At 52.6% G+C, this 23895-nt stretch overlaps 13 protein-coding genes; 8 read left to right on the forward strand and 5 right to left on the reverse strand.

The window, feature by feature from the left end:
* Positions 1-528: 528 nt before the first annotated feature.
* Positions 529-2094, forward strand: RCC_02492 (related to farnesyltranstransferase (al-3); the record flags this gene model as incomplete). The annotated part of the gene is made up of 1 exon (XM_023767782.1): positions 529-2094. The coding sequence occupies one exon, from the start codon at positions 529-531 to the stop codon at positions 2092-2094; it is 1566 nt and encodes a 521-aa protein (XP_023623550.1).
* A 248-nt stretch (positions 2095-2342) lies between these two features.
* Positions 2343-3081, reverse strand: RCC_02493 (related to H/ACA ribonucleoprotein complex subunit 2; the record flags this gene model as incomplete). XM_023767783.1 has 2 exons in its annotated part: positions 2343-2713; positions 2775-3081. The coding sequence occupies 2 exons, from the start codon at positions 3079-3081 to the stop codon at positions 2343-2345; spliced, it is 678 nt and encodes a 225-aa protein (XP_023623551.1).
* Positions 3082-3261: 180 nt separating this feature from the next.
* RCC_02494 (uncharacterized protein) lies at positions 3262-4024 on the forward strand (the record flags this gene model as incomplete). XM_023767784.1 has 2 exons in its annotated part: positions 3262-3424; positions 3489-4024. 2 exons carry the CDS (start codon positions 3262-3264, stop codon positions 4022-4024), a joined length of 699 nt encoding a protein of 232 aa, XP_023623552.1.
* A 530-nt stretch (positions 4025-4554) lies between these two features.
* Positions 4555-7278, reverse strand: RCC_02495 (related to PSO2-DNA repair protein; the record flags this gene model as incomplete). Its single annotated transcript, XM_023767785.1, has 1 exon — positions 4555-7278. The coding sequence occupies one exon, from the start codon at positions 7276-7278 to the stop codon at positions 4555-4557; it is 2724 nt and encodes a 907-aa protein (XP_023623553.1).
* A 2825-nt stretch (positions 7279-10103) lies between these two features.
* On the forward strand, positions 10104-10522 carry RCC_02496 (uncharacterized protein; the record flags this gene model as incomplete). XM_023767786.1 has 2 exons in its annotated part: positions 10104-10313; positions 10370-10522. 2 exons carry the CDS (start codon positions 10104-10106, stop codon positions 10520-10522), a joined length of 363 nt encoding a protein of 120 aa, XP_023623554.1.
* A 1124-nt stretch (positions 10523-11646) lies between these two features.
* On the forward strand, positions 11647-12191 carry RCC_02497 (uncharacterized protein; the record flags this gene model as incomplete). XM_023767787.1 has 3 exons in its annotated part: positions 11647-11713; positions 11773-11875; positions 11936-12191. 3 exons carry the CDS (start codon positions 11647-11649, stop codon positions 12189-12191), a joined length of 426 nt encoding a protein of 141 aa, XP_023623555.1.
* A 486-nt stretch (positions 12192-12677) lies between these two features.
* On the forward strand, positions 12678-12974 carry RCC_02498 (uncharacterized protein; the record flags this gene model as incomplete). XM_023767788.1 has 2 exons in its annotated part: positions 12678-12773; positions 12837-12974. The coding sequence occupies 2 exons, from the start codon at positions 12678-12680 to the stop codon at positions 12972-12974; spliced, it is 234 nt and encodes a 77-aa protein (XP_023623556.1).
* A 445-nt stretch (positions 12975-13419) lies between these two features.
* Positions 13420-13882, reverse strand: RCC_02499 (uncharacterized protein; the record flags this gene model as incomplete). XM_023767789.1 has 2 exons in its annotated part: positions 13420-13518; positions 13574-13882. The coding sequence occupies 2 exons, from the start codon at positions 13880-13882 to the stop codon at positions 13420-13422; spliced, it is 408 nt and encodes a 135-aa protein (XP_023623557.1).
* Positions 13883-14142: 260 nt separating this feature from the next.
* RCC_02500 (probable Leucyl-tRNA synthetase) lies at positions 14143-17610 on the forward strand (the record flags this gene model as incomplete). The annotated part of the gene is made up of 1 exon (XM_023767790.1): positions 14143-17610. One exon carries the CDS (start codon positions 14143-14145, stop codon positions 17608-17610), a length of 3468 nt encoding a protein of 1155 aa, XP_023623558.1.
* Positions 17611-17996: 386 nt separating this feature from the next.
* On the reverse strand, positions 17997-18989 carry RCC_02501 (probable inositol oxygenase; the record flags this gene model as incomplete). The annotated part of the gene is made up of 1 exon (XM_023767791.1): positions 17997-18989. One exon carries the CDS (start codon positions 18987-18989, stop codon positions 17997-17999), a length of 993 nt encoding a protein of 330 aa, XP_023623559.1.
* Positions 18990-19969: 980 nt separating this feature from the next.
* RCC_02502 (probable aldehyde reductase) lies at positions 19970-21049 on the forward strand (the record flags this gene model as incomplete). XM_023767792.1 has 4 exons in its annotated part: positions 19970-20276; positions 20330-20486; positions 20544-20806; positions 20865-21049. 4 exons carry the CDS (start codon positions 19970-19972, stop codon positions 21047-21049), a joined length of 912 nt encoding a protein of 303 aa, XP_023623560.1.
* Positions 21050-21168: 119 nt separating this feature from the next.
* Positions 21169-21489, reverse strand: RCC_02503 (related to apoptosis-inducing TAF9-like domain 1 family protein, putative; the record flags this gene model as incomplete). Its single annotated transcript, XM_023767793.1, has 1 exon — positions 21169-21489. One exon carries the CDS (start codon positions 21487-21489, stop codon positions 21169-21171), a length of 321 nt encoding a protein of 106 aa, XP_023623561.1.
* Positions 21490-22382: 893 nt separating this feature from the next.
* Positions 22383-23888, forward strand: RCC_02504 (uncharacterized protein; the record flags this gene model as incomplete). XM_023767794.1 has 2 exons in its annotated part: positions 22383-23763; positions 23818-23888. The coding sequence occupies 2 exons, from the start codon at positions 22383-22385 to the stop codon at positions 23886-23888; spliced, it is 1452 nt and encodes a 483-aa protein (XP_023623562.1).
* Between the last annotated feature and the right edge of the window lie 7 nt (positions 23889-23895).

The raw sequence follows: 23895 nt of genomic DNA on the forward strand, positions 1-23895 counted from the left end.
ATTGCGCCCGGAAACATATCGGGCTGTTTGGCAGAGATGCCATGTCGGGTTGTAATCACCATGGAGTCCATAGGGGGCAGTCAATGTATGCGGTGGTTTCTGCACCTCCGTGTGGTCCATGACAGAAGTCTGGCACCGCCGATATTGAAGGTAGAATATGAAGCTTAGGCAGATGTGCATATGAAAGACGCTAGCTACTGCACATGTTTGCTAGCATAACCTTATGACTGGTGAGACAGCTGACATTCCCGTGGAGCTGGAGCGAGGGGAGCTAGGATCGACATGTTCATGACCCTGAGCCGAGAATCCGAGCCACCGCTTGTCCTCTGTTRAAGGCCGAACAATCTGCAGCGCACTAAACTAGAAGATGGTACTTAAAGTAGTTCCTCTGAGCAATGCGAGTCAAGATGAAGGCGACTCGCTTGTGTTGGACTAGAAATGATCTCGGTCGTACATTATTGTTGATACCTGCATCACTCCCTCCTCCCCCGCAAATTATTACATTTACGGAGGACTGGGATAGCTAGGATGTCGGCCACCACCACCGCAACCTACTCTATATTTCCCCGCCCAATCCCTCCCACCACGCGAGCCGCAAGAGGTCCAGCGGTGGCCACTGCAGCTCGAATCAGCAGGCCCGTGGAGGTGGACATGTCCAGGGCGAGCACATCGTTATCGAACCTCGCGCCAAGTACAAAGTCCAGCTCCTCAACAACATCCTCAACACCGCCGAGCCGCTCTCCTTCAGATTCTGCGAGGGTGGTCGCGGCTACACCCCCGGCACCCACTCAAACCCCGAGATTGACACACACCCAGAGCTCCAGCTCCGTCTCCAGCATCAGCTTCGGCTCTCTCGCGATTCCCCCACGCCGCTCCAGCAAGAACAAGGCCAGCAAAGACAGAGTCGCCGCGGTTGCTGACGGAAGACTGCAAATTCCCCGACGATATAACAGTCTGAGCGGAGTTGCTGCAGAGCGCCGGCGTCTACCGCAGCTGGACGAGCGCGRGTGGTTGGCAGGCCCAGGCCGCAAAGAAAAGACCAGGACGAGCAAGATGGAGTTCCAATCATCACCACAGGATAGCCTTTCCATGTCCCCGCCACTCGGCGCTGACCTCGTGCGCTCCACTGGTGAGAGCTGGGGCGTTGAGAAGGAGAAGATCCTCAAGGGCCCGTACGAATACCTCGAGGCGCATCCGGGGAAGGACATTCGCTCGCAGCTCATTGCTGCATTCAATGCATGGCTAGATGTCCCCACGTCCTYTTTGGATGTCATCACGAGAGTGGTGGCTATGCTACACACCTCTTCACTTCTGATAGACGATGTGGAGGACAACAGCCAGCTTCGTCGAGGCATTCCCGTGGCCCACAGCATCTTCGGCACGGCGCAGACGATCAACAGCGCCAACTACGTCTACTTTTGCGCTCTGCAGGAGCTTTTGACTCTTCACAACCCTGCTGTGATTCAAATTTACACGGAAGAGCTACTCAATCTACACCGCGGACAAGGAATGGACCTGTTCTGGCGAGACACCCTCACRTGTCCTGCCGAAGACGACTATCTCGAGATGGTTGGCAACAAGACAGGCGGCCTTTTCCGCCTTGCGATCAAGCTCATGTGTGCAGAGTCGCCCTCTCACAACTCGTCGCCTCCAGAGTCAAGGGCAGACTACGTCCCTCTGGTCAACACCATCGGTTTACTTTTCCAAATCCTCGACGACTACCGTAACCTCAGCGATCTGACCTACACACACAATAAGGGACTGTGTGAAGATCTGACCGAAGGCAAATTCAGCTTTMCCATCATCCACGCTATCCGCGCCGACCCCACCAACTTGGTCCTCATCAACATTCTTAAGCAGAAAACCACGGATGATGAGGTGAAGAAGTATGCGGTCGCGTACATGGATCGCGCCGGAAGCTTCTCCTACACGCGTAGGATATTGAGGGGGCTTACCAAGAAGGCGCTGGCGCAGGTTGAGGAGGTTGATGCGGGACGAGGCAAGGGCCAAGGCATGTCGAACTATCTTGAGCGACTGAGGGTGGAGAAGCACTCACGAGGGACGCAATCGGAGGGAGGTTCTCGGATGCCTTGATCGAATGACTGCGGTTAATGACCATCACGAAATCCATATGCAAATATGTACAAATATGGTCGCGATGTTGAGCAGTATCATTGGTTGGGATAGCATAATTTCACATGTGAAGATCGATTTCACTTCTTTTCATTGAGRTCCTATCGACGAGACCATAGTCAACAACGCCGTTCGTATACAACAACTGCAACATCCCACACACTCGCGCCCTGTAACGCCTGATGAAAGTTCCCCGGCATGAGACGACTTTAAACCTTGACAACCTGACCAAGTTTAACGGCCAGCTTCGCCAGCTCCTTGTAAGCCTCTGTCCACTCATCTCCACCCTCGCCCTTCTTGCCGGTCTCGGGCGTAAGCATCACAACACTGGTAGGACGCTTCGTGCTCCCTGCAGCTCCGAGCTCTGCACGCGATGGGACGAACAGGTATGGGATTCCGTGGTCTTCGCAGAGGACGGGAATATGGCTGATGACGTCCATGGGTGAGATGTCGGCGGCGAGGATTACAATTCCATTGGGAAGAGCGGAGGATGCGAGGGTTGCTGGTGTCGCTGGCGGAGATTTACGGATGGCTTTGACACATTCTTTCACGCCACGCTTGAGGGCTTTGGCTTTGGCGGCTGGAGAATCGTATTAGCAAGAAGTTCGAGAAGAACAAGGTGGTGGGAGGTCAAGACTAACCCTTCTTTACACTCTTGAGCACTTTCTTCTGCGACTTGTCGTCGGCAAGAGGGTTGGCGAAAGGCACCAGAGCTGCAAGCGGGATTGCCAGGACCGCGGAGGAACTGTTGGCGCCCTCGACTTGAATCAAAGAGGTCTCGCCATCAACATCCATGGTAACATCCTCATCAACGGCGGCCTCGCTCTTGCGCTTGCTCTTCTTCTCTTTGCGCGGAACATCGTCGCCTTCATCCTCGGCCTTGCGCTTCTTGTCCTTTTTCGCCTCCTTGCGCTCACGCTTCTCAGCTTCCGACTTGTCCTTGGCCATTGTTGCGGTGGGGTTGGAGGTGTGTGGGTGGATGTGGAATAATTTTGAGTGGTATCAATGTCCGAGAGGAAAATCTCCACGAAGCTCGTCTCGTATTTCGCTCGGATAGCTTTTAAGCTTCACCTGTTGTATGCATACCTTAGCACTTCTTCTTCCTCCCCTCAGCAACACTCCTCCATCATGTCGCGCTTCGTATCTGGTGGCACAAACGAAGAGCCCACTGAGCGGGACGAGGCATGGATTGCTGCACAAGCAGAAATCGAAGCGCGAAGGGCGGAAAAGTCCGCACAAGCGCAGCAAAGTGATGGTAAATCGCTATACGAGACGCTGCAGGCGAACAAAGGTGACTTTACTCTGGCTCAAGCCATGTCCGGCACGCATGGCTGACGAGTTTACTGGCTCGTAAGCCGCCAAACAAGATGCCTTTGAGGAGAGCATCAAGCTCCGGAACCAGTTCCAATCGCTAGACGAAGACGATGTCGAGTTTCTAGATTCCGTTCTGGAATCAACACGAGCTGCGGAGGCTGCGGTCAAGAAACAGACACAAGAGCAGCTGGATGCATTTCGTAGGCAGCGGGAAGAGGCTGAACAGGCTGCACGCGTTGCTCCCGAAGCAGAGGCGCCGGTGATGACAGAGAGCTGGACGGTCTCGAGGAAGCGCAAGAAAGGTCGCGAGGATGCTTTGGGTGGTATCAAACTACGAAAGGCTTCTAGTGGAGCAAAGGCGGCGCGATCAACAGAACAGATTGCCACGGTCGATGAGAGACCGGCAGCATCACCGACCGCCAATGCCTCGTACATAAGCCCCGAGCCCAAGACCGTCGCAACAGAAGACAAGCCGAAAGCTGAGGAGGAACCGAAGGATAATTCGAAACTGTCTCCATTACCTTCGGCGGGTATCAGTCTGGGTCTTGATGCTTACTCCTCAGATGAAGACGACTGAAGAGCCTATGTGATTCAAGATCTGGCTTCAACCTACCAAGGAGTGATCACGCTCCGCTCCTGCTCCTCACTGTACTATGAAGTGGTACGTAAGACTGTGCCGCAGGTCCCTACGCCTAGGAAAAGGGCATTTCGCGTTGCGAGGTGTGGTGGCAGTGGCCTTCGATGCCACAACACACTATATACGCTGGTGAGGTGTAAAAGGCTACGCTATGCTAGGCAATCCTCAATTAGTACACCGCACGGTGGGTCATGTGGCCTCTTTGCGCTTTGAGGCTGGTGTTACGAACCCTAGCTACGCAGCTTCAAAGATGGGTAGAGTCGTGGACAATTCTCAGAACGTCATGCCGGAGATACTTATTCTGCTAAACAATTTTCATATTGCTAGCGCCGTGTCAAGATGCATACCAGCTGGTGGTACTCGACAAATGCATTGCGCTGATCTGTTTACATCCGCAAGCAACAGCTACTGTGCTGTTATCCCTAATCATCCATGCTTTCATACCTTACCCATGATGCGCCCTGATCTGATCACCAACTCCCGTCCTCTGGTAATTTGTACAAACCATTCTTCTTTCTCTCCGCCGCCCACCTCTCACACCAGGCCTTCATACTATCCCGGCTCTTCGCACTCCCAATATTGACGGTAGGAATGATCTTGTCGATCCTCAACGCACAGCAGAACATTGTCAACTCCCGGAAACTCGAATGTTCACTATACGGAACTCCGAAACAGCTTGCTCGACTCGTGCTCCCGCGCTGGGGGACCAGCTCTCGCATACTGTATGTGCTCTTCCAATTGTCTGAATGCAGCACGGTTTGCACCAGAGGGCTCTCCACGAACCTCGAATTCGGAGGGCGATAGTTCCAGCCGCTAGGACGGAATCCCACGGCACGAGTGAAATGCGGGAAAAAGTCTCGCAAGTAATCGTCCAGGGTCTCTGCACGGATTTCCGACAGAGGTGTCATGTGGACTTGTGCCTCGCGCGGATCTTTGGTCATGAGTGCATCTAGCTCCGGATCTTCCAATGCGGCTACAATGCGTTGCTTGTGAGCAGGTGAGTAGATCTTGGAATTCAGCGCTCGAGCTATACCCAGACATATGCGTTCTTTGCCAATGCTGTATGTTCCAACAACTACTAGCAAGCGGCCACGGCCTTTCTTCTCGTTGATAGTGGACAGAATTTGTTGGCTTCCATGAGGATTCTTCTCGATTTTGATATTGTCGACCTCGTCCTCGTTGACGGGCTCTTCCTTGACGTCCGAGCGGCTCTCCTTTTGGATGAACTTCGCCATACCCTTTCCGGCTCTCTGGACCTTCATTTGCTCCCAGCCGTCCGTTTCATCTGGTGTGTCTTTGCTCAAACAGACACACATGTCAGCGCATGCTTTGATCACGGCCTCCTGTTCCGGGAAAGCATATTTCGGGTTCAGGTACGTCGTGTCAAGATAGCAGACATCCAGTTTCTGCTCTTTGGTCTTACCGGTGACTTTGTCCATGACGTTTGGCATGAGCAGCGGGTGCTCGACGTGCATCCGACACGCGCGGAAGTCACCGCAATGCAGAATGCGTTGTTGACGAGGTTCTCCGTTGGCCTTCTTACCGACCACCTTTTCATACAGGAAGAGTGAGCTTCCAGGACAGTGATTCGCTGAGATCATCGTGACAATGACCCCTTTGGTACCAGGAATCTCAAAAGGAACTTCCCAGTCCAGGGCTACGACGTATTGAGGATCGACTCGTAATTGTTGCTTTACCAGATTCGCCGTGACCTTTGAGCAGTATATTGGACCATGTCTCCAAGAAGCTGAAAGTCCGATGTAGTGATCGCTGTGGAAATGGCTGAGGAAGTAGGCATTGCAGCCTTTGACAGCGCCGTAGCGGAAAGCGTCCACGCAGATGAAGAGACCGGGCAGAATCTTGTAAAAAGGACAGGTCCGTGTATACGCAGGCTTGCCACGGGAAGCATGTTCCGCCGCTGCCGCTTCGGCCCAGGCAGCGTCCTCGGCGTGACCAGACATCAGTTTGGTGAATGCTGACCCGCCGCTGGTAACACTGCTGAGCTGGCCGAGTGTGAATGGGCTGGCTTGGCCTTCCTTGGGTGGACGGCCTTGCCGCTTGAATCTATTCGCTGGAACGGCTTGCTTGGGCATTTCTGTCCCAAGTTGTCCTTGTGAAGGCTTCTTCGACTCTGGAAGGGGCGTCGGGTTGCCGTCCAAGCAGTTATTGACATGGACGCCCGCATCCTGCTCGCTGATGCCGTTGAGGTTTACGCTACATATCGGACAGCTGGAGTCTGTACTGCTTGAACTCTTCGTTGCTGTCGTCTCGGAATCCTGTGCCTCGTCATCTTCATCGAAAGGGCCGTCGTAGTCCTTCTCGTCGTCTTCTACGTCCAGTCTCGCTTGCTCTTCCATGTATCTTCGCTCCATGAACTCATCGCCTCCTTCGTATGGATCCTCGTCAAAGTCGCCGTCCTCAAAGTCTGCGAAATCGCCCAAGCCGGGCTCATAGCTGGTCTCTTCTTTAAAGAGGGTCGGCGCTGTAATGAAACCGTACGCGGGAGCTACAGGAGCGGTGTGTTGTGGTTCATCTAGGCTGACTGCGAACTGCCGTGGCATCTCGCCCGCAACCATACCACCTTCGGCTCCTCCTTCCAGCCCAATGATGGCATCTGGCTCCTCCTCCTCTTGTTCACTGTCACTCTCCTCGAAGAACGGGCCGGCTTTACGGGCGCCATCATCGCCTCCGGTCGCCGTTGATGCTTTCTCATTAGCAGTGGACTGCCCATCGCCACTTCCCCCACTCGTTCTTCGTCGCTTGACAGATCCACCATTCTCATTGAAACGTGCCTCTTCCGCATCGTCCTCAGGTCTACCACCTTCGTCCGAGCGATCGTCTCCATTTACACTTCCATTCTGAGCAGCGTATGGCGTGTGGTCCTGCACAAACAACCCCGCATCCTCATTCTCCTCTGATTTCTTAAAAAAGCTGAGAATGCTGCTATTGCCCTTCCCAGCCAATTTCACCTTTGAGGTCGTCTTCTTCGTACTGCTAGGCCCTTGTCTACCAATCGTCGGTAGCGGGGTCTGCTTCTTCGGTTTGGTCTTTGCRGCCATGATTTTTGGTGGCGGTACAGCAGGCGGGATTGCCAGCTTCCAGGGTGTCTTCGCAGGCGTCCCTGGCGGYGTAGGCGCTCTGCCTAGGACCTCTCCATGTCTTTCTGTTGTGTCGGTCCTCGGCTTGCGGAACATGACCTGTTTGGTCACGTCTCGTGGTTGGCGAGGCTCGAAAGTCGAAGTTGTAAAGTCTCCAGTCGCGAGTTCACGTGCAGCGGCGCGACTTCTTCCCTTTGTTCATGATGTCACGCCTGCTTCTTTCGTCTCGGGGCAGCATCAACACTTCGAAAATTACAGCCATTTCACCAGCGATGTAGTACTTAATGTGGGCTCAATATGACAGATAAAAGATAAAATCATATGAGGGAGTGTAATGAAGAAAGCGCGCTCACTACCAAAGGCTCGTTTTAATGGTTGAACATCTAAGGTATCTGATTAATACCTCCTTCTAGGTATCATTTCTGGCACTCCCTCACCCCCATACTCTATCTTTGATGTGTCGTTTACCACGAGCGCGACTCTCTCGGTTCATCAAGTCATGAACATAAAAGGATCGGAAAGTCGTTGAAGCTGTTCCGCATTGTGAAATATCTCATTCTGTTCGCTGCCGCCCAATGGCTGATACGAGAAGTAGGGATCGGAAGGCATATCGTGCGAAGAGTCTGGTGGGGACGGGCTGATTGAACTCGTGCGACAGCGTGATGCCGAGCATGGCTCGGCGATGCAGGGCTCAATGATACACGGCTGTCTGGTCGAAGGGTCGCAGTTGATATCGTTGCAAGGATCGCAAGGATCGCAGTCCTCTTCGTGACAAGTCTCTAACAGCCCATGGTGGTGAAGCTCCTCGCAGGGATGAGAGGTGTTGCATAATTGCTGAGGGTGATATACTGGATGGTTGTCATCGCAAAGTATATGGCACGGAAGGCAAACAGGAACACTGCAGCGTTGTCTGCTACAATCAATTCCTCTCGGTATGGGGGCGCCGAAATGGGTCATACATTGGGGCCCCGGCGACATCAACGATGTTGAAATGCTTGATGATCGAGACAACACCGTGCTCACAGACGTGTCGCGCGAGTGTCGACGTGAGTCAGCCTTCTTTGACGCCGACTTGAATTGCTGCACCCAAAGATTCCACGCATGCGGATCGTGAATCGTTTCCAGCCCGTGGTTTTCCCGCTCGCAGTGCTCCTTCAATTTGTCTTTTCGGCTGTCGACATATGTGCAAGCGTGAGTGCGCCTCGCTGGGCATTTGATACCAGTCTCTGGATTATGCACCTGCTTTTTGTGCTTGGAAAGATTGGAAGAATCATCAAAAGCTTGTGCACAGTGTGGGCAGACATGCTTCTTGGCTTTGAGATGCACACTGTTCATGTGGCCGTCCAGGGCGTGCTTCACTGCGAAGGAGCGTCCACATTCAGGCCAGGTACAAACAAAGTCCTTAGCACCTGTGTGAGTGGTGAGATGTTTATCCAGCTGATCCTTCGTCACGAATGCTTGTGAGCAGCTTGGGCATGGAAACGGTTTGTATCCTGTATGGCTGTGTACGTGCCTCACGAGCTTATTYGCTGTAGGGAAGTTGCCTTTGCCACATCCTTCCCAGTAGCATACGAAGTTTCCGGCACCACGAACATGATTGGCACGAATATGATCTGTGAGCTGCTTCGCATCAGGGAATCTATGCGGACATCCCATGCCGTCGACCGTCCACTGACAGCAGAACTGCCCATTGTGTAACGCGCAGGCGCCAGCGAGGCCAGGACGTCGGACTGATTTATGACCTGTTGGCGTTTTGACGGAGATTGTAGAGTTGGAGTGGTTGGTGGTAGTCGCAAGTCCTTGAGTCATGTCCTGGATGGGAACGAAGTCGTTGAATTGTGAAAAGTCCATCAAGTTGTTCTGCTGCGACGCTGCCATGTATTCCAGACTCGGTTCTCCAGGATGGTGAGGCGCAGTGTGCTGAGGATTGATCAAGGAAGAGAATTGACTCGAGGGATGCCAATACGGCAGAGTTGAGGGATCTTCTTCTCCCACACTGTTCCTCAAAGCGCTCTCTTGGAATCGTGACATGACTGCGGCTTTGTTGGCTGGCGACGAACTGTTTAACCACTGTGTACCAGCTTCGTATACCCTTGGACTGACGTTCCACTGCCGTGTTGACGAGAGTCGGGTGTTGGATAAGGTCAGGTATGGAACACTAGACCCTTCCCTTGCTGCGTCTTGACCGATGGTACCGGTACAGGCGTGGCACGTGGTCCTTCCGGCGCGATAGCGGTGATGATAATTTGCCGTGACGGTTCGGTCCAAGGTCGCTCTTTGTCCTGCGCCCTTCACGTTGGTCTGGTTCCTGTCCTYCACCTCTCCTCCTGCAGTTTTTGATCAATCAGTCCAGACGACAATGTGGCATTGCGCAATTAGGTTCCTCGCCGCAGGTAATCCGAGGGCCAGTCTGACGTCGAAAAACTCCCCTCGCTCACGGCACGCACCAWCAAGGTGATTGTGGAATTCCACCTTGATGGACATTCACACGCTAAGCGAAGATTGTAGCAGCAGGGTGGGGGATAATCTCTGCATCGTGATTGACTCTTCGGTCTGATGATGTGTCTCGTCTGAACTGAGATCGACGGTGTGAAAACATTTGGGAAACTCTGCAGGAGGTGGACCAAATGTTGTATCTCCTATACGGGGAACCAAAGATGTTTGTTCCCGGGGTGGGGAAAATGCGAAGAGAGACGGAAGCGGGATCTACATGCCTCAGGCCTGTGAGGTAGCACACAAATCTGGATGCCAAGCCGCTGCTGCGCCCGAGATCCACGTGCGTCTTCACATCAGCCGTTGACACGACATGCAGCATCGATCGTGCCGGCAACTACCACAAACAACAATCCATATCAAGAGTGTTAATTAAGGTTATTTGATCCGCAGATAGTATCACCTTGATTGATCTGAAGGCCATCAATATGGGGAATTGCTGCGGAAAAAGCGAGCATGAGGCCGCATTCCAAGGCGAAGGACGAACACTCAACGCTACACCAGCTACAATTCCTTCTGCGTCGAAAAATGGACGATCTGCTGCTGCCTTCAAAGTCGGCGGGCCGGGACGAACACTCGGCAGCACTTCAGCAGGTCAGCCTGCGACGCCTGGTGAAGCTGCCGCACGAGCCGCAGAGGTAGAGAGATGGCATGTTGTTGTCGACTGTAAATGTACTGACTATCATGCCTGTAGCAACGATTGAACTYTCCTAAAGGTGGCAAGCTTCAGCAACAACTGAATGCACAGAAATCTCAGACACACAATGAGACGTTAGCTCAGACTGCCAGGGAGAATCTGGCGGCCCGTAATGCTGATGCCAACGCGGAAGCAAGGAATCACAATTAGCGCAGAGCATCCACGCCAGATGAATCAAGACAGGTGACCGCCGTGTACGAAGAGGACGGGAGCAGGATTCGACGAGCCGCGGGCAGAGTCAAACCAACGGCAGAGCGATGATCCTCCGTATACGGTGGTATCAGCTGCTTCTATCTGCAGCTCGGAGATTCAAACGCGCATAGTGCGCATATTACTCACTGTCGTACGGCTACATTTCACTCCGAATCGAGGATCGAACGGCCTAAGAAGAGGCCTTCTAGCTTGGACGACCGTTGTGCTAACACAGTATTACTGGCCATGATGTGCTAGGCTATTGCCAACAAGCTGGGATGGTGCCAAAAGACATATGCCGATTGGAGTTTCTGTAGAATCCGAGGACGAGCCTGTGTTTAGGAAGTTGGGCTACTGCTATGTACTCGCTGGCTAGATGGCAGCCGGCTCCACACATTCTCGAGCTGGTTTAGCAACCTGACAATCTGGCATCTAAGAAAAAAGGTCGACCAATCATTACTCTACGCTGATATCTCTCTGCCACGTTGGGCCAAATCGACATGTAGGTATCTTCGTTACGATGCCATCAGCAAGAAACTCAATTGAGCCATCAATTCGATCTCAAACCATCTCAAACCCTCGTACACGCCTTGTTTGCTATAAGTCATCACTCTGGGCATCCGCCCAGGTCAGGGAGCGTGCAACATCATGCAGAATATTTGAAGACCTGATCAGAATGGTCACTTCTAGTCGTGAGTGATGTACGATGGATTCTTTCGCACGAGGTGAGCATTCTCGCGATCTGTTGACCAGGCGTCGAATCGAGGCCAACCCACACCAATTGATCGAAGCAGGAGTACTTTGTCGTAACATGCGTCTTATATCCACAATTGATTTGCTAGAAACAGCAACGGGGAAGAAATAACGAAGGTCATCCACGACCTCTGCCCTCTGGTTCGTCCGGGGAGATGTCCATCATCACCCCGTCATAATCCCACCTTACGTTGTGATTGCATCATGGAGGGGAGCTCAACAAACTACTTTATCCGCCGTAGAGTATAGCATTTCACTTGCAGAGCATTTCTCATTGATATTGGACATCCATCCTCGAAAAAAGTCCTCGAACATCTACAATCCGTACAATGCCTCGTCAAGTCGCACCGCCGCCATCTGGAGAGTTCCTCATTCGCATTGCGAAGCCATTCTCCGGTATCTTTGATCCCTCCATGATACCCAACGGATTGGCTTTGGACTGACATCTTCCATAGGCCAAGCAAAGCACACTGTCGAAGTCATTGGCGAGCCTAACCGACCTGCAAGCGTTCGCGTGCTCCAAACGAATGGCGACGAGAAAGTTGGAGATCTTCCCAAGTACGTCTAGTCGTACCTCARCAATATCTCAACAACAGAACTGACCTTGGTGATCGACAGAGACGACGTCAACGAGCTCATGAGCCTTGTCAGTGCCGTTCGAGGCTTCCCCAGTCACGCCACCAAGGACGTATACGGCCTGGACACCAAGTTAGAATTGAATACATTTGAAATTCAATGGGCTTCTGATGAGGAGGACTCTGCATCGAACGAGATTCAAGAGGTTGGAGATGAGACCAAAGATGAGTTCAAGAGAGTGGTGGATAGCATCGAGGCTCTAGGCAGGCAATTTGCGAAGAATGATTCTGCGATCTAGGAAGCTTGGAAATACCTTATGCATAGAAGGATTGATAGAAGAATGGAAAGATGAAATGAGCTTACGCTCACTGGACATACATGGATGTTGTTTTCAGATTGTTGTGATGTTTCGTCACATGTTATCAGATTATTATCCATGCGGGCTTCCGCACGGCAGAGCGATAGCTTTCGCCGTTGCAGAACCAAGGCAACCCGAGGCATCGCTGGTCCATGCCGTTGCCACCTCGGTATATTAGGTAGGATTCGGAATCTTGGACTTGCTCGTGACGACAATGTAGTTTGCACGTGAAAAAGATGGTCGCAGGCATCAGCATTCCCAGAACATAGCTCTTTCCCTGACCTGCGTCATCGGTCACTTGAGGTCACCTTCTTGGAACGACCACTTCTACGTCCACACATTATTCAACGTCTCTCTCGAACAACCGAAGAAGAACAACTCACCTCTTCACATACCAACTTGAACTCCAACCAGCACAACGCAATTATGCCTCTTGTAGTCCCAAACACCAGCGACGACAAGTCCACGCAATGGATGGAGAAGCTCATGGGGAAGAAGATTGGCGAGCAGAGCAATGAGACTGCAAGTGCTTTCATTTCGAAGAGCCTTTGGAAGTGGCAGCTGACTTTGACTCTCTTTCTCTAGACCTTCGCGAAGACCGAACTGCCAAAACAGCACAGAATCGTGAAAGAAGGAGACATGATGACCATGGATCACGTCGCTGATCGCATGAACATCCACACCGGCGAGGATGGAACTGTCAAGAAGATCACCCATGGTTGAGGGTGTGTGATGGGACTCAGTGATGCTTTATGAGTGAAGACGACAATCCAAAATCGATTATGATGTCCTCCCTTCCCATGTACCTTATCATGTGGCGCCAAAAGGTTTCTCTCTCTCAGCTGTACATCCTCTCTGCTCGGCTGTGCTTGGTTGTAGGCACCAAGAGCGGAGATTTTGTGGTAGCAGCAGCCCATCTGGCCACCTGTGTTGTCACACTGCATGCTCATTTACAACACCCTTCCTACGCGAGCTGTTCACACTATCATCCAGCTCTTCTAAGCCATGCATAGCCCCCTTGTGGCCATCTTCTTGATCGGCGTTGTGATTCTAACGACGAGCGCTGTGGATTGAGGATCGCGGTCATCTGCACTTGGCACGGTTTCGCTCCGTAGGATCCCTCATATTGGGTCGGCAAACGTGGGTTCTGTGTGCTTCACCCAATTGCTCACTTCGTGGCCACGGGACTGTTGTCGTCTGCTTGCTTTACCACTTCTGCTCCTCTTTGAAACGTCTCACCCATCTGCTCAGCATACCATGCGCGGATCTACAGCTAGCATAAGTTCATATGTCCAACGACAGTGGCAATTGCAGTTACTCACATCATCGAACGGCGTCCGGCCCTGATCGATCTCCAGAAACAGTACACCGTATACGCACACAAAGGCAATGCTAGCCCATGTTGATAGCTTAACGAACTTGGTCCACTGGGGCCTGGCCCACTTCAGCTTCGCGCGACGACGGTAACGGCGTTCAAGTCGAAACTTATGTTTGGGAGACAGCTGTGTAAAGTCCGGTGGCCATGTTCGTTTGCATGTATATGGGTTCTTGTTGATCGCGTAGGGGAAAACAGGTAGGTTCTCACGAACCTCCGGCGCGCGACGGAATATTGAGGCGAAGAGGGAGTTCATATTGGTGGTGGAGGTGGAAGTGGAAGTGTTGATGGAAATGAGATCGCCTGTCCAACGGCGATCTCACAAGCTCACTTCGCGGTGCTCGTTTCCCCTCCTCCAAAATAATTTGGAGTCACATTCGCAGCTCCATAACTTCGATMACGACACAAAACATTCGCTCTCCCACGACGTCCGTCTTCACACATTTACGTCCGCGGCTGCGAGGCCTGCGCATTGTCCCATTCCACGTCCACCGCTATCACCCGTATCGCGCCAACATGGCCGCCGTCCAAGCAACCCAGGAAGCGCTGGCACCGGTGCAGCAGCAAGGTGGCACCTTGAAGATTGAGAACACCGAGAAGCGCGATACATTGATGGCCAGCGAGAAGAAGTATCAACAGCAATGGGCCTCCAGCAAAATCTTCGAGCAAGATGCACCGACGCTCGAGGATGTGCCTTTCCATTCAATTGCTCCCGCCGAGCTGCGGAAACGCACGCCCAAGTACATGGTCACCATGGCATATCCGTACGTCAATGGAACTCCACACGCTGGTCACTCCTTCACCGCCAGCAAGTTGGAATTTGCAGTAGGATGGGCACGAATGCAGGGCAAGCGGGCGCTCTACCCGCAGGGCTTCCACTGCACCGGTATGCCCATCAAGGCTTGTGCCGACAAGCTGGTGCGCGAGATTGAGATGTTTGGCAAGGACTTCTCCGGCTGTGACCTCGACGCCATCGCCGCAGAGAACAAAGCGTCCACCCCAGCACCCGTACAGCAAGTCACCAAGGAGGATGTCACCAAGTTCTCCGCGAAGAAGTCCAAGGTCAACGCCAAGACCAATGTGGCCCTGAAGTACCAGTTCCAGATTATGCTGGCGTTGGGCATTGACATTGGTGAGATCCACAAGTTCTCAGACCCTCAATATTGGCTGCAATACTTCCCACCCCTCTGGAAGCGTGATCTGGACAATCTGGGCTGCCGAGTCGATTGGAGAAGGTCAATGGTCACCACTGATGCCAACCCATACTACGACGCCTTTGTACGCTGGCAGGTGAACCGTCTGAAGGAGTTGGGCAAGATCAAGTTCGGCAAGCGATACACTGTCTATTCGCCAAAGGATGGGCAAGCATGCATGGACCACGACCGTGCATCTGGTGAGGGCGTGGGCGTTCAGGAGTACACTGCGATCAAGCTCCGTGTGAAGGAGTGGCCCGAGGCTGCAAAGAGCAAGATCGAGGGCAAGATTCCCGAGGGCGGAAATGTATACTTCGTCCCCGCAACTCTGCGACCAGAGACCATGTACGGCCAGACGTGCTGTTTTGTTGGTCCAACCATCACCTACGGCATCTACGAGGCTGTCAAGGGCAAGGAGTACTACTTCATTTCAGATCGCGCCGCGAGGAATATGTCCTTCCAGAGCATATTCGCCAAGTGGGGAGAGTTCCCCAAGGTTGCTGAACTGCAAGGATCGGACGTCATTGGTACGCTCGTMCATGCACCGCTTTCAGTCCACAAAGACGGCGTGCGTATCTTGCCCATGGAGTCGGTCAAGGCGTCGAAGGGTACCGGTGTTGTCTCCTGTGTGCCATCTGATTCCCCAGACGACTACGCGACTACAATGGATTTGATCAARAAGTCCGACTACTACAAGATCAACAAGGAGTGGGTGGAGTTCGAGATACTTCCAATCATCGAGACACCTGCGTACGGCAACCTCACAGCCAAATTCTTGGTCGAGTCGATGAAGATCAACTCTCCAAAGGACGCAAAGCAGCTTGCAGAAGCGAAAGATCTTGCATACAAGGAGGGTTTCTACAAGGGCAAGATGATCTACGGCGAGTTCACTGGCAAGTCCGTCGAGGAGGCAAAGCCGCTCGTGCGGCAACAACTTATCGATGCCAACGACGCATTCGCATACGCCGAGCCAGACGGTCAAGTTATCAGTCGGTCGGGAGATGAATGTGTTGCTGGTCACTTGGATCAGTGGTTCATGAATTATGGTACCCCCGAGAAGTCTGGAGATGAGACATGGCAGCCTGCTGTGCTCAAGCACGTCCGCAACGAGGACGGCAACGGCCTCAATCTCTTCACAACCGAGGCGAAGAACTCATTCGAACAGGTTTTGTTCTGGCTCGCTCAATGGGCCTGCGCTCGGAGTTATGGCCTGGGCACGAAACTGCCTTGGGATCAAAGCCAACTTGTTGAGAGTCTGTCGGACTCTACCATTTACATGTCGTACTACACTATTGCACACTTCCTGCACAAGGATATCTTTGGCAAAGAGAAGGGTCTTGGTAATATTGCGCCGGAGGAGATGACCGATGAGATCTGGGACTGGCTCTTCTGCAGATCGGAGACCATGCCACAGACCTCTATCAAGGAGGAGACTCTTCACCGCATGCGCCGCGAGTTCGAGTACTGGTACCCTCTCGATCTTCGCGTCTCCGGCAAGGATCTAATCCAGAATCACTTGACCTTCTTCCTCTATGTACACGTTKCACTCTTTCCACCAGAGTACTGGCCACGTGCGGTCCGTGCCAATGGTCACTTGCTCCTGAATGGAGAGAAGATGTCCAAGTCGACTGGAAACTTCCTTACTCTCAAGGACGCGACCGACAAGTTTGGTGCTGATGCCACTCGCGTTGCCCTTGCGGACGCTGGAGATAGTATCGAGGATGCAAACTTTGACGAGTCAGTGGCGAACAGCAATATTCTCCGCCTGTACGAGCTCCGACAATGGTGCGAGAGCGTGGTTCTTGACGCACGCTTGCTCAAAGAAGGCGAGACGTACGCACAAGTCAAGGAGAGCGAGAGACACAAGAACAACGACTCCATCCTCCGCACGGGCGTGAAGATCTTCTGGGATGAGCTGTTCGAGAACGAACTCAACGGCCTCGTTAGAGAGACCGGCAAGCAGTATGACCTCACAAACTACAAGGCKGCCTTGAAGTACGGCCTGTACGACTTTATCAGTGCCCGCGACTTCTACCGCGAGGCTACCAAGGCGGCAGGTGTTGGCATGCACGTGGACCTAGTCAAGCGCTACATCGAAATGCAAGCTCTGATGGTCACTGTCGTGGCACCACATTGGGCAGAACATATCTGGCTCGAGGTGTTGAAGAAGCCTACCACAGTTCAGAACGCCCTCTYCCCCACCGTACCGGATCAGCAGCCAAACCTCACCGCTGCACGTGAGTATGTTCGTAACACGAGCAGCAACATCACCTCGGCGGAAGGCGGACAGTTGAAGAAGATGCAGAAGGGCAAGCAGACTTCGTACGACCCAAAGCAGGACAAGAAGCTTCAAATCTTCTGCGCTCTCAAATACCCTGCTTGGCAGGACAGCATCATCGATATCGTGCGGGACAACTTCAAGGACTTGAAGCTTGATGTAAGCGCTGTGTCCAAGGCTATCCCCAAGGCAGAGAGCAAGAAGGCCATGCCGTTCGTGCAGACCCTCAAAAAGAGCCTGGAGTCTGGAATTGAGTCAAGCACCGTCTTTGAGCGGAAGTTGGCTTTCAATGAGGTACGCGTTCTGAGAGAGATGGTGCCAGGACTGCAGCAGACTATACAGAAGTGTGCTATTGTCGAGGTCATTGTCGTCGAGGATGGCGGCAAGAAGGGAAGCGTGGTTGGCGGCCAGGGCGTGAAAGAAGGTGAAGAGAGGGCCACTCTCCCTCAGGCTGCCGAGAACGCTGTTCCGGGTCAGCCTACCTTCTTCTTTGAGAACATCACTCAGGGATAGAGGGCGAAGAGATGAATTGAAAGGATGCTGCGAGGGGTCGTCTAGCACCAAAACAAGCATAGACGCGCTTTGTAGAGATGAATGAATGCAAGATGAATGGAAGCTGGCTACTTTGCATGATGCTGTCCCGGCCTGTTTCACAATTGTCACCTGCGATAGTAAACGCTTAGGAAAGACGCATTTGACTCAGTCAATATGGACCTGGTATATACCCGATGGATCTCTACACATTTATCGGCCTGCTTCCCTGTATCATAACATCATAGCATGTATCTCTACTGCCACCATCAAGGCGCAGGAGCATCTAGCTTTTCATCCCGAGGACGCCGCTGAAAATGCAACACGAAAAAAGTCACACACGCTCACACCAAAGTCGACCATCCCCATCACCATTTCAACACACGCATCTCCTCGCCCTCTCTAGGTGGGAAGAAAGTGTTAATCAACCCCACATAGTACTCCTTCAAATCTTCCACTTTGGGAATATCATCACTCTTGCTATACAGATCATAAGGATTGAAAGCCTTGACAGCCTCCAACATCTTCGAGTCCTTCTCGTTCATCATCCACTTGTAACCCCCAGCGCTATGCCAAGGGTAGAATGAATGATAACGAATCATAGCGAGTGCCTCATCGGGGAGAGTGCTCTGTTCTTTGCAGATGTGATAGAGGTACTCATCGTGTCCCCATGAAAGCATAACGTTGTCCATTCCGCAGCCTGGAGTGTAGATTCCGTGCTCGGTGCTGTAGATGGAGTCTTTGGAGTCTGGGTTACTCTCGAATGTGCCGGGGTAGATGATTGATTCATCGAAACGGCAACCTACGGGGAAGGTGTCGCCCACAACATCCCATTGACCACGAGCGTCGTAAAAGAAGAGGAGCTTGCCAAGATCGTGGATGAGACCTGTGAGTTGGAACCATTGGGGTTTGCCATCCCGGCGGATGGCTTCGGCAGATTGAAGGAGATGCTCGATTTGTGAGAGGGAGGTGTCTGGGTCTGATTCGTCGATGAGCGTGTTGAGTTTCTCCATTGCTTGCCAGATGGTCATTTCGGCACGTGTCTTGGATTTGAAGTCGTTGCGGGCTTTGAGGTTGTAGGCGACGGTCTGCTTCTCATGTTGCTCGCGGTAAAAGTTCTTGACGCGGTCACATGCGTCTTCATATTGGCGGAATTGTGTCTTATCTTTCTCGGAGTCGAATTGTGATTTTTCGTAAATGTCCACTTCTTCCTGCGTGGCTGTGCCGTTCTTTACGCGCATGGCGGCCTTGAGAACGTTGACCTCATCGACAGCATCTGAAGTGGCCTCCAAGGCGAGGCCGTCCTTGTGGTCGTGGAAATCCTCGGCCACATTGGGCATCTCGAGCATAGCAGGCGCCATTCTGAACGTCTTCTCTATATCAAAGGGGGATGTATGGCTGTATGTGAATATCTGGTGGAAGACGAAGAGGGTGGTCTTGCCTGAACTCTATCAAGAAATGGCAAGGCTAAGAGCTAAGACGTAAAGATGTGATGAATGAAATCGAGACGAGAAAGCAGTCCTACTTATGGAAATAGAAAGGCTCTGCTTACCCCAGCGCCGCCACAAGAATCCACCTTCCCCATAACTCATCCAAGGTAAGGTCTACTCCAGTCCGGGCAGTCCTTTTCAGCACTCTCAGGTGAGGCGGATTGAGTGCGTTGAGTAATTCATGCCGCTTGGTGGGCGCCAATGTGCTAGACCATGCTTCCCACGGTTGCCATGCAGGGAATGAGACGCACGAGGACGCAACCACAGGCCCATGACCGGAGAATCCTGCATTTAGCGCGGTCTCGACGGAGCCTTCGGAGGCAAGAAATTCCCTCAAGCTCCACCCCACGAGGTGTGATTGGAGAGGATGGGCATACGTTTCTCCTAGCGGATGTTCGATGATGTAGTGACCCGACAAAGGGCCGTTGGCGGCTTTCCGAAAAGAGAAACTTATCTCCCCGCTGTGGAAAGCTGCGGCGACTCTTGCTGTCATCTGACTCGGCCGTCGGTCTATCCTTTTTCCTGTGAGCCAAAAGCGGCTTGGGCTATCGAGCCGGCATCACATGAGTGAATGCGCGTGAAGCGTGTGATGTTAGCATAGGCGTGAATTTTTCCGGTGGTAATCTCCATGCGAAGTAACAAATCCGTCAGACGCCGGATGGCCTTTAGGCACATATCGATGAGGGGCCATCGCGGAAAGGCTAAAGTGGAGTAGGTTGTGGGGGCACCTGCATTCAAACACCGATTCTTGGATTTTTGTGAGGTCAGAATGAGTGCTTGTCTTTGAAGTGGTGTCCTTTTGCGCGTTCCTGTTTTCGAATAACTTTTGATACCACCAACAGAGACCAACAATGGCAACTTTCACGCTGAACACAGGAGCTAAGATCCCGGCCGTCGGCCTCGGAACATGGCAGTCTCCTCCGGGAGAGGTCAAGGCTGCTGTAGCACACGCGCTGAAGTCGGGATACAGACACATCGATGCTGCTTTCGTGTATGGCAATGAAAAAGAAGTTGGCGAGGGTCTTAAAGAGGCATTTGACTCCGGTATCAAGCGTGAGGAAGTCTTCGTCACCTCCAAGCTATGGTGTACATACCATCGCGAGCCAGAGAAGTGCTTGGACGAGGGCCTGAAGCGATTGGGCTTGGAGTATGTCGACCGTGCGTATTTTGGAAGTCACATGTGGGTGCGCTCCCCAGCTGACAGTCTGCAGTCTATCTCATGCACTGGCCCGCACCTATGAACCCAGATGGCAATGATCCGCTTGCGCCTAAGAAGCCCGATGGCTCCAGAGACATGGACACGGAGTGGTCTCACGTACAGACCTGGAAGGAGCTCGAGAAGTTGCTCAAGACCGGAAAGACCAAGGCGTGAGTCAAAACAGGCATGTTGTTGCATAGCGGAGAGCTGACACAATCCGGCTCCAGTATTGGTGTGTCCAACTACAGCGTCAAGTACCTTGAGGAGCTGCTTCCACAAGCTACGGTCGTGCCAGCTGCGAACCAAGTCGAAAACCACCCAAGCCTACCACAGCACGAGCTTGTTGATTACTGCAAATCGAAGGGAATCTTGGTGGAGGCATACTCGCCATTGGGTAGCACGGGCAGTCCTCTGTTCAAGATGGAAGGTGTACAAGAAGTGGCCAAGAAGCACGGAGTGGGAGCCGGAACCGTCTTGATCAGCTATCAAGGTAGGACACCAATGATTCTACCACCGCGCCTCCCATGCAACATACTAACTTTGAGCAGTCAGTAGAGGCAACGTCGTCTTGCCTAAATCCGTCACTCCTTCCCGCATTGAGGAGAATTTGAAGGTCGTCAAGCTTGATGCCGGCGATATCAAAGCATTGGACGAGATCCACAAAGTGCATGGAGTCACAAGATATGTCTTCCCGCCATTTGGTCTCGACTTTGGATTCCCAGACAAGCAGTAGGCGGGCGCGACCGCATGACCAGGTGTGTTTGGTAGATTTAGACTGTAGAGTATGCTCTGCTTGATGTTTTGCCGCACGCGAGACATATTTCGTCCCTCGGAATCCTCTCCCAAGTGCTGTCACTTGGCCTGGTCTTTGTGTCGCACGATGGCAGCCTTGTCTTCGAGGATGGTGCGTAAACCTTCGTTGTTTCGTGCAAGCAAAACGACATCTTTGCTGTTGATGGTGGAGCGGCCCGCATGCTTTGCGAAGGCCTCCATGTCACCGGCAACAGCTGTGATTTTCGCAGCGACCAGTTCCATGAGTCCGCCAATGAAATGTGGCGCTGCATTCGCGTCCTCTCCCAGCGTCACTTCATCGACAGTTTTGCCGACGGAATACCACAGCGCCGACTTGAGCCGCTCGTCATTGCTCGCGTCGTCGCTGTCGAGTCCGGCCATCCTGGCTGGGTTTGGAGGCCGTCAATGGGTGTTCGATGTCAATGAACGGGTGGTCGATGATGCTTGGGAGAGCACGTTGCCAAGTTGCCCGCCGGCACAAGATCCGCTTTCTAGAGTACGCGATGATTGGTCGACGAGGACGCGTCAGACCTCTCCTAAACCCTCCAGCTCCTTCACCAAAACCACGACAACACTGACTTTTGACATTACTTTGGACCGAACACCTGATTGTCGATGAAGTTCTTCGCTCACCCTGGAGTTCTCGGAATTGCAACATTCGCTATGAACTCCGAAATGTTTGCATTGACACTGCCCGTTAACGACTAGGTCCCTGGCCGCCACCGCCAACCATCTTTCGTACTGTCCACCAACACACAAGTTTACAGTGGTCCATGAAGCCCCTCCACACAGCCCGCCACATGCCATGCCACAGAAAACGTGCCGTTGGCTGGTGCAGTCTCCAAGGCTGAATATCATTCCCTGGCTCAGCAGACACCACCCTCGCACATTCATGCGTCAATGGGGCGTCTTTGTCTCTGCACCTTCGAGGGCTACAGAGGCTGGCAGACATTGCGAGGCCGATTCACAGAAGTCTGGGCAGGTCTCGGAATGGGTCTCGAACAGGAACGCGCCCAGGACGCGAGGAATGTCAAACGTCGACCTCACCTTGCTACAGCAAAGCCACCATTCCCGAAATTATCGCTCAACAGGTGTGCCCAGCCATTGCCGCAAGTCTCGAATCCTAATTTTCGAATGGGTATATGGACGATGGGCTGTCGGTAAGTATGGTCTTGCCCGTTTTCGCCTTGTCTCTCTCTGGTACAATGTTCCATTCAATAAAGGTACTATGTTGGGCTTTCATTTCGGTCAGAACCGTCATTGGCCACATGGAAATGTCCTGGCCATATGCTTTGCACTCAAAATTTAACCCCAACAACGACTATACCATTATCGACTATTCCATGACAGCGCCACTCTTCCCGGACGGGTCTAACTTTCCTTGCAAAGGTTACCAGAACGACCTACCCTTTGAACCAGTGGCCGAGTTCGTTGCAGGCAGCGTCCATAATCTGACCTTGGCTGGATCTGCAACGCATAATGGAGGCTCATGCCAGATAGCTTTGAGCTACGACAATGGGGCGACCTTCAGGGTGATCAAATCTATTATTGGCGGCTGTCCCCTCGTGCCATCATACGACTTTACCGTACCGACCATGGCTCCACCAGGAAACGCCCTTCTAGCCTGGACATGGCAGAACCTCAGCGGCAACCGGGAATTCTACATGAATTGCGCCCAGATAAATGTTGTGGCAGCGGCTGCAAGGCGTCGCCCGAGGCAGACGTACAACACATTCGACAATCTGCCTCTCATATGGAAAGCTAATATGGGAGGAATAAATGATTGCGCCACTATCGAGGGTGTGGATGTCGTGTATCCTCATCCGGGATCTTCAGTCACTTATGGTAACGGACTTAGCGACTCAAGCCCTCCTACAGTTGGCACATGCGATGCTGCGAAGCCTTATGGCAAGACATATGACGACCTTGCACTCACTCCTTCGCTGGAAATTAAATTCGTCACATTTTCATCTACGATTAACTCCACCATTTCTACCCCAGCATCGTATGCCGCGAGCTCCACCAGCAAAGCCACGTCGATAAAAGCGACTACCAGCACAAAACGGCCAAGACCAGTTCGAACACGATCGAAAGCCTCCATTAGCTCCCATGCACCTAGATCGGCGGCGATGGGCGACTACCCGCAAATCAAACTAGCAATGATGACTACCCCGACGGCATCCACACTCACAGTGACCATTGAGGAAGAGTGCGAGACGACCGCTACAATCACCATCAACAGACCTTCCCAGATGCCTGCAGCATCCACCACAAGGAGTGATCCACCAGTTGCGAGTCCGCGACCTCCTTACGCGACTGGAGATCCAAACGGCGCCGATGGGTATCTACCATGCGTACCAGGGACGTTTCTCTGCACAAGCAGGACGACTTGGCAGACTTGCAACTACAATGATGGTACAGTTAAGTCATCTATGGAGTGGGTTTGGGGTTATGAAAGGACAGTTGCAGCTGGCATGGAATGTCTACCATTCCTGTCTCCATATGCCGATCACATGTCCATGCAACAGAGCAACTCTCCGAGTGGAATGTATAGAGATGATCGGTATATTCGCGCTCGTCCTGATGGAGATTGTGCCTCGGATGGAACCCTTCGATGTACCTATGAGGGGTACCAGTTCGACATATGCGATCAAGGTGAGACTCCCTACCCAGATCGCTTACTGTTCATTCACTCTAACTCGTTCACAGGTGGCTGGGTTCGCATGGGGAGTGTCGCAGGCGGCACAATATGTCGTGACGGGGAAATCGTTGCCGCATAACGTTGCA

The sequence above is a fragment of the Ramularia collo-cygni genome (genome assembly GCF_900074925.1).
Source record: "Ramularia collo-cygni strain URUG2 genome assembly, contig: RCC_scaffold03, whole genome shotgun sequence".
Taxonomy (NCBI): Eukaryota; Fungi; Ascomycota; class Dothideomycetes; order Mycosphaerellales; family Mycosphaerellaceae; genus Ramularia; species Ramularia collo-cygni.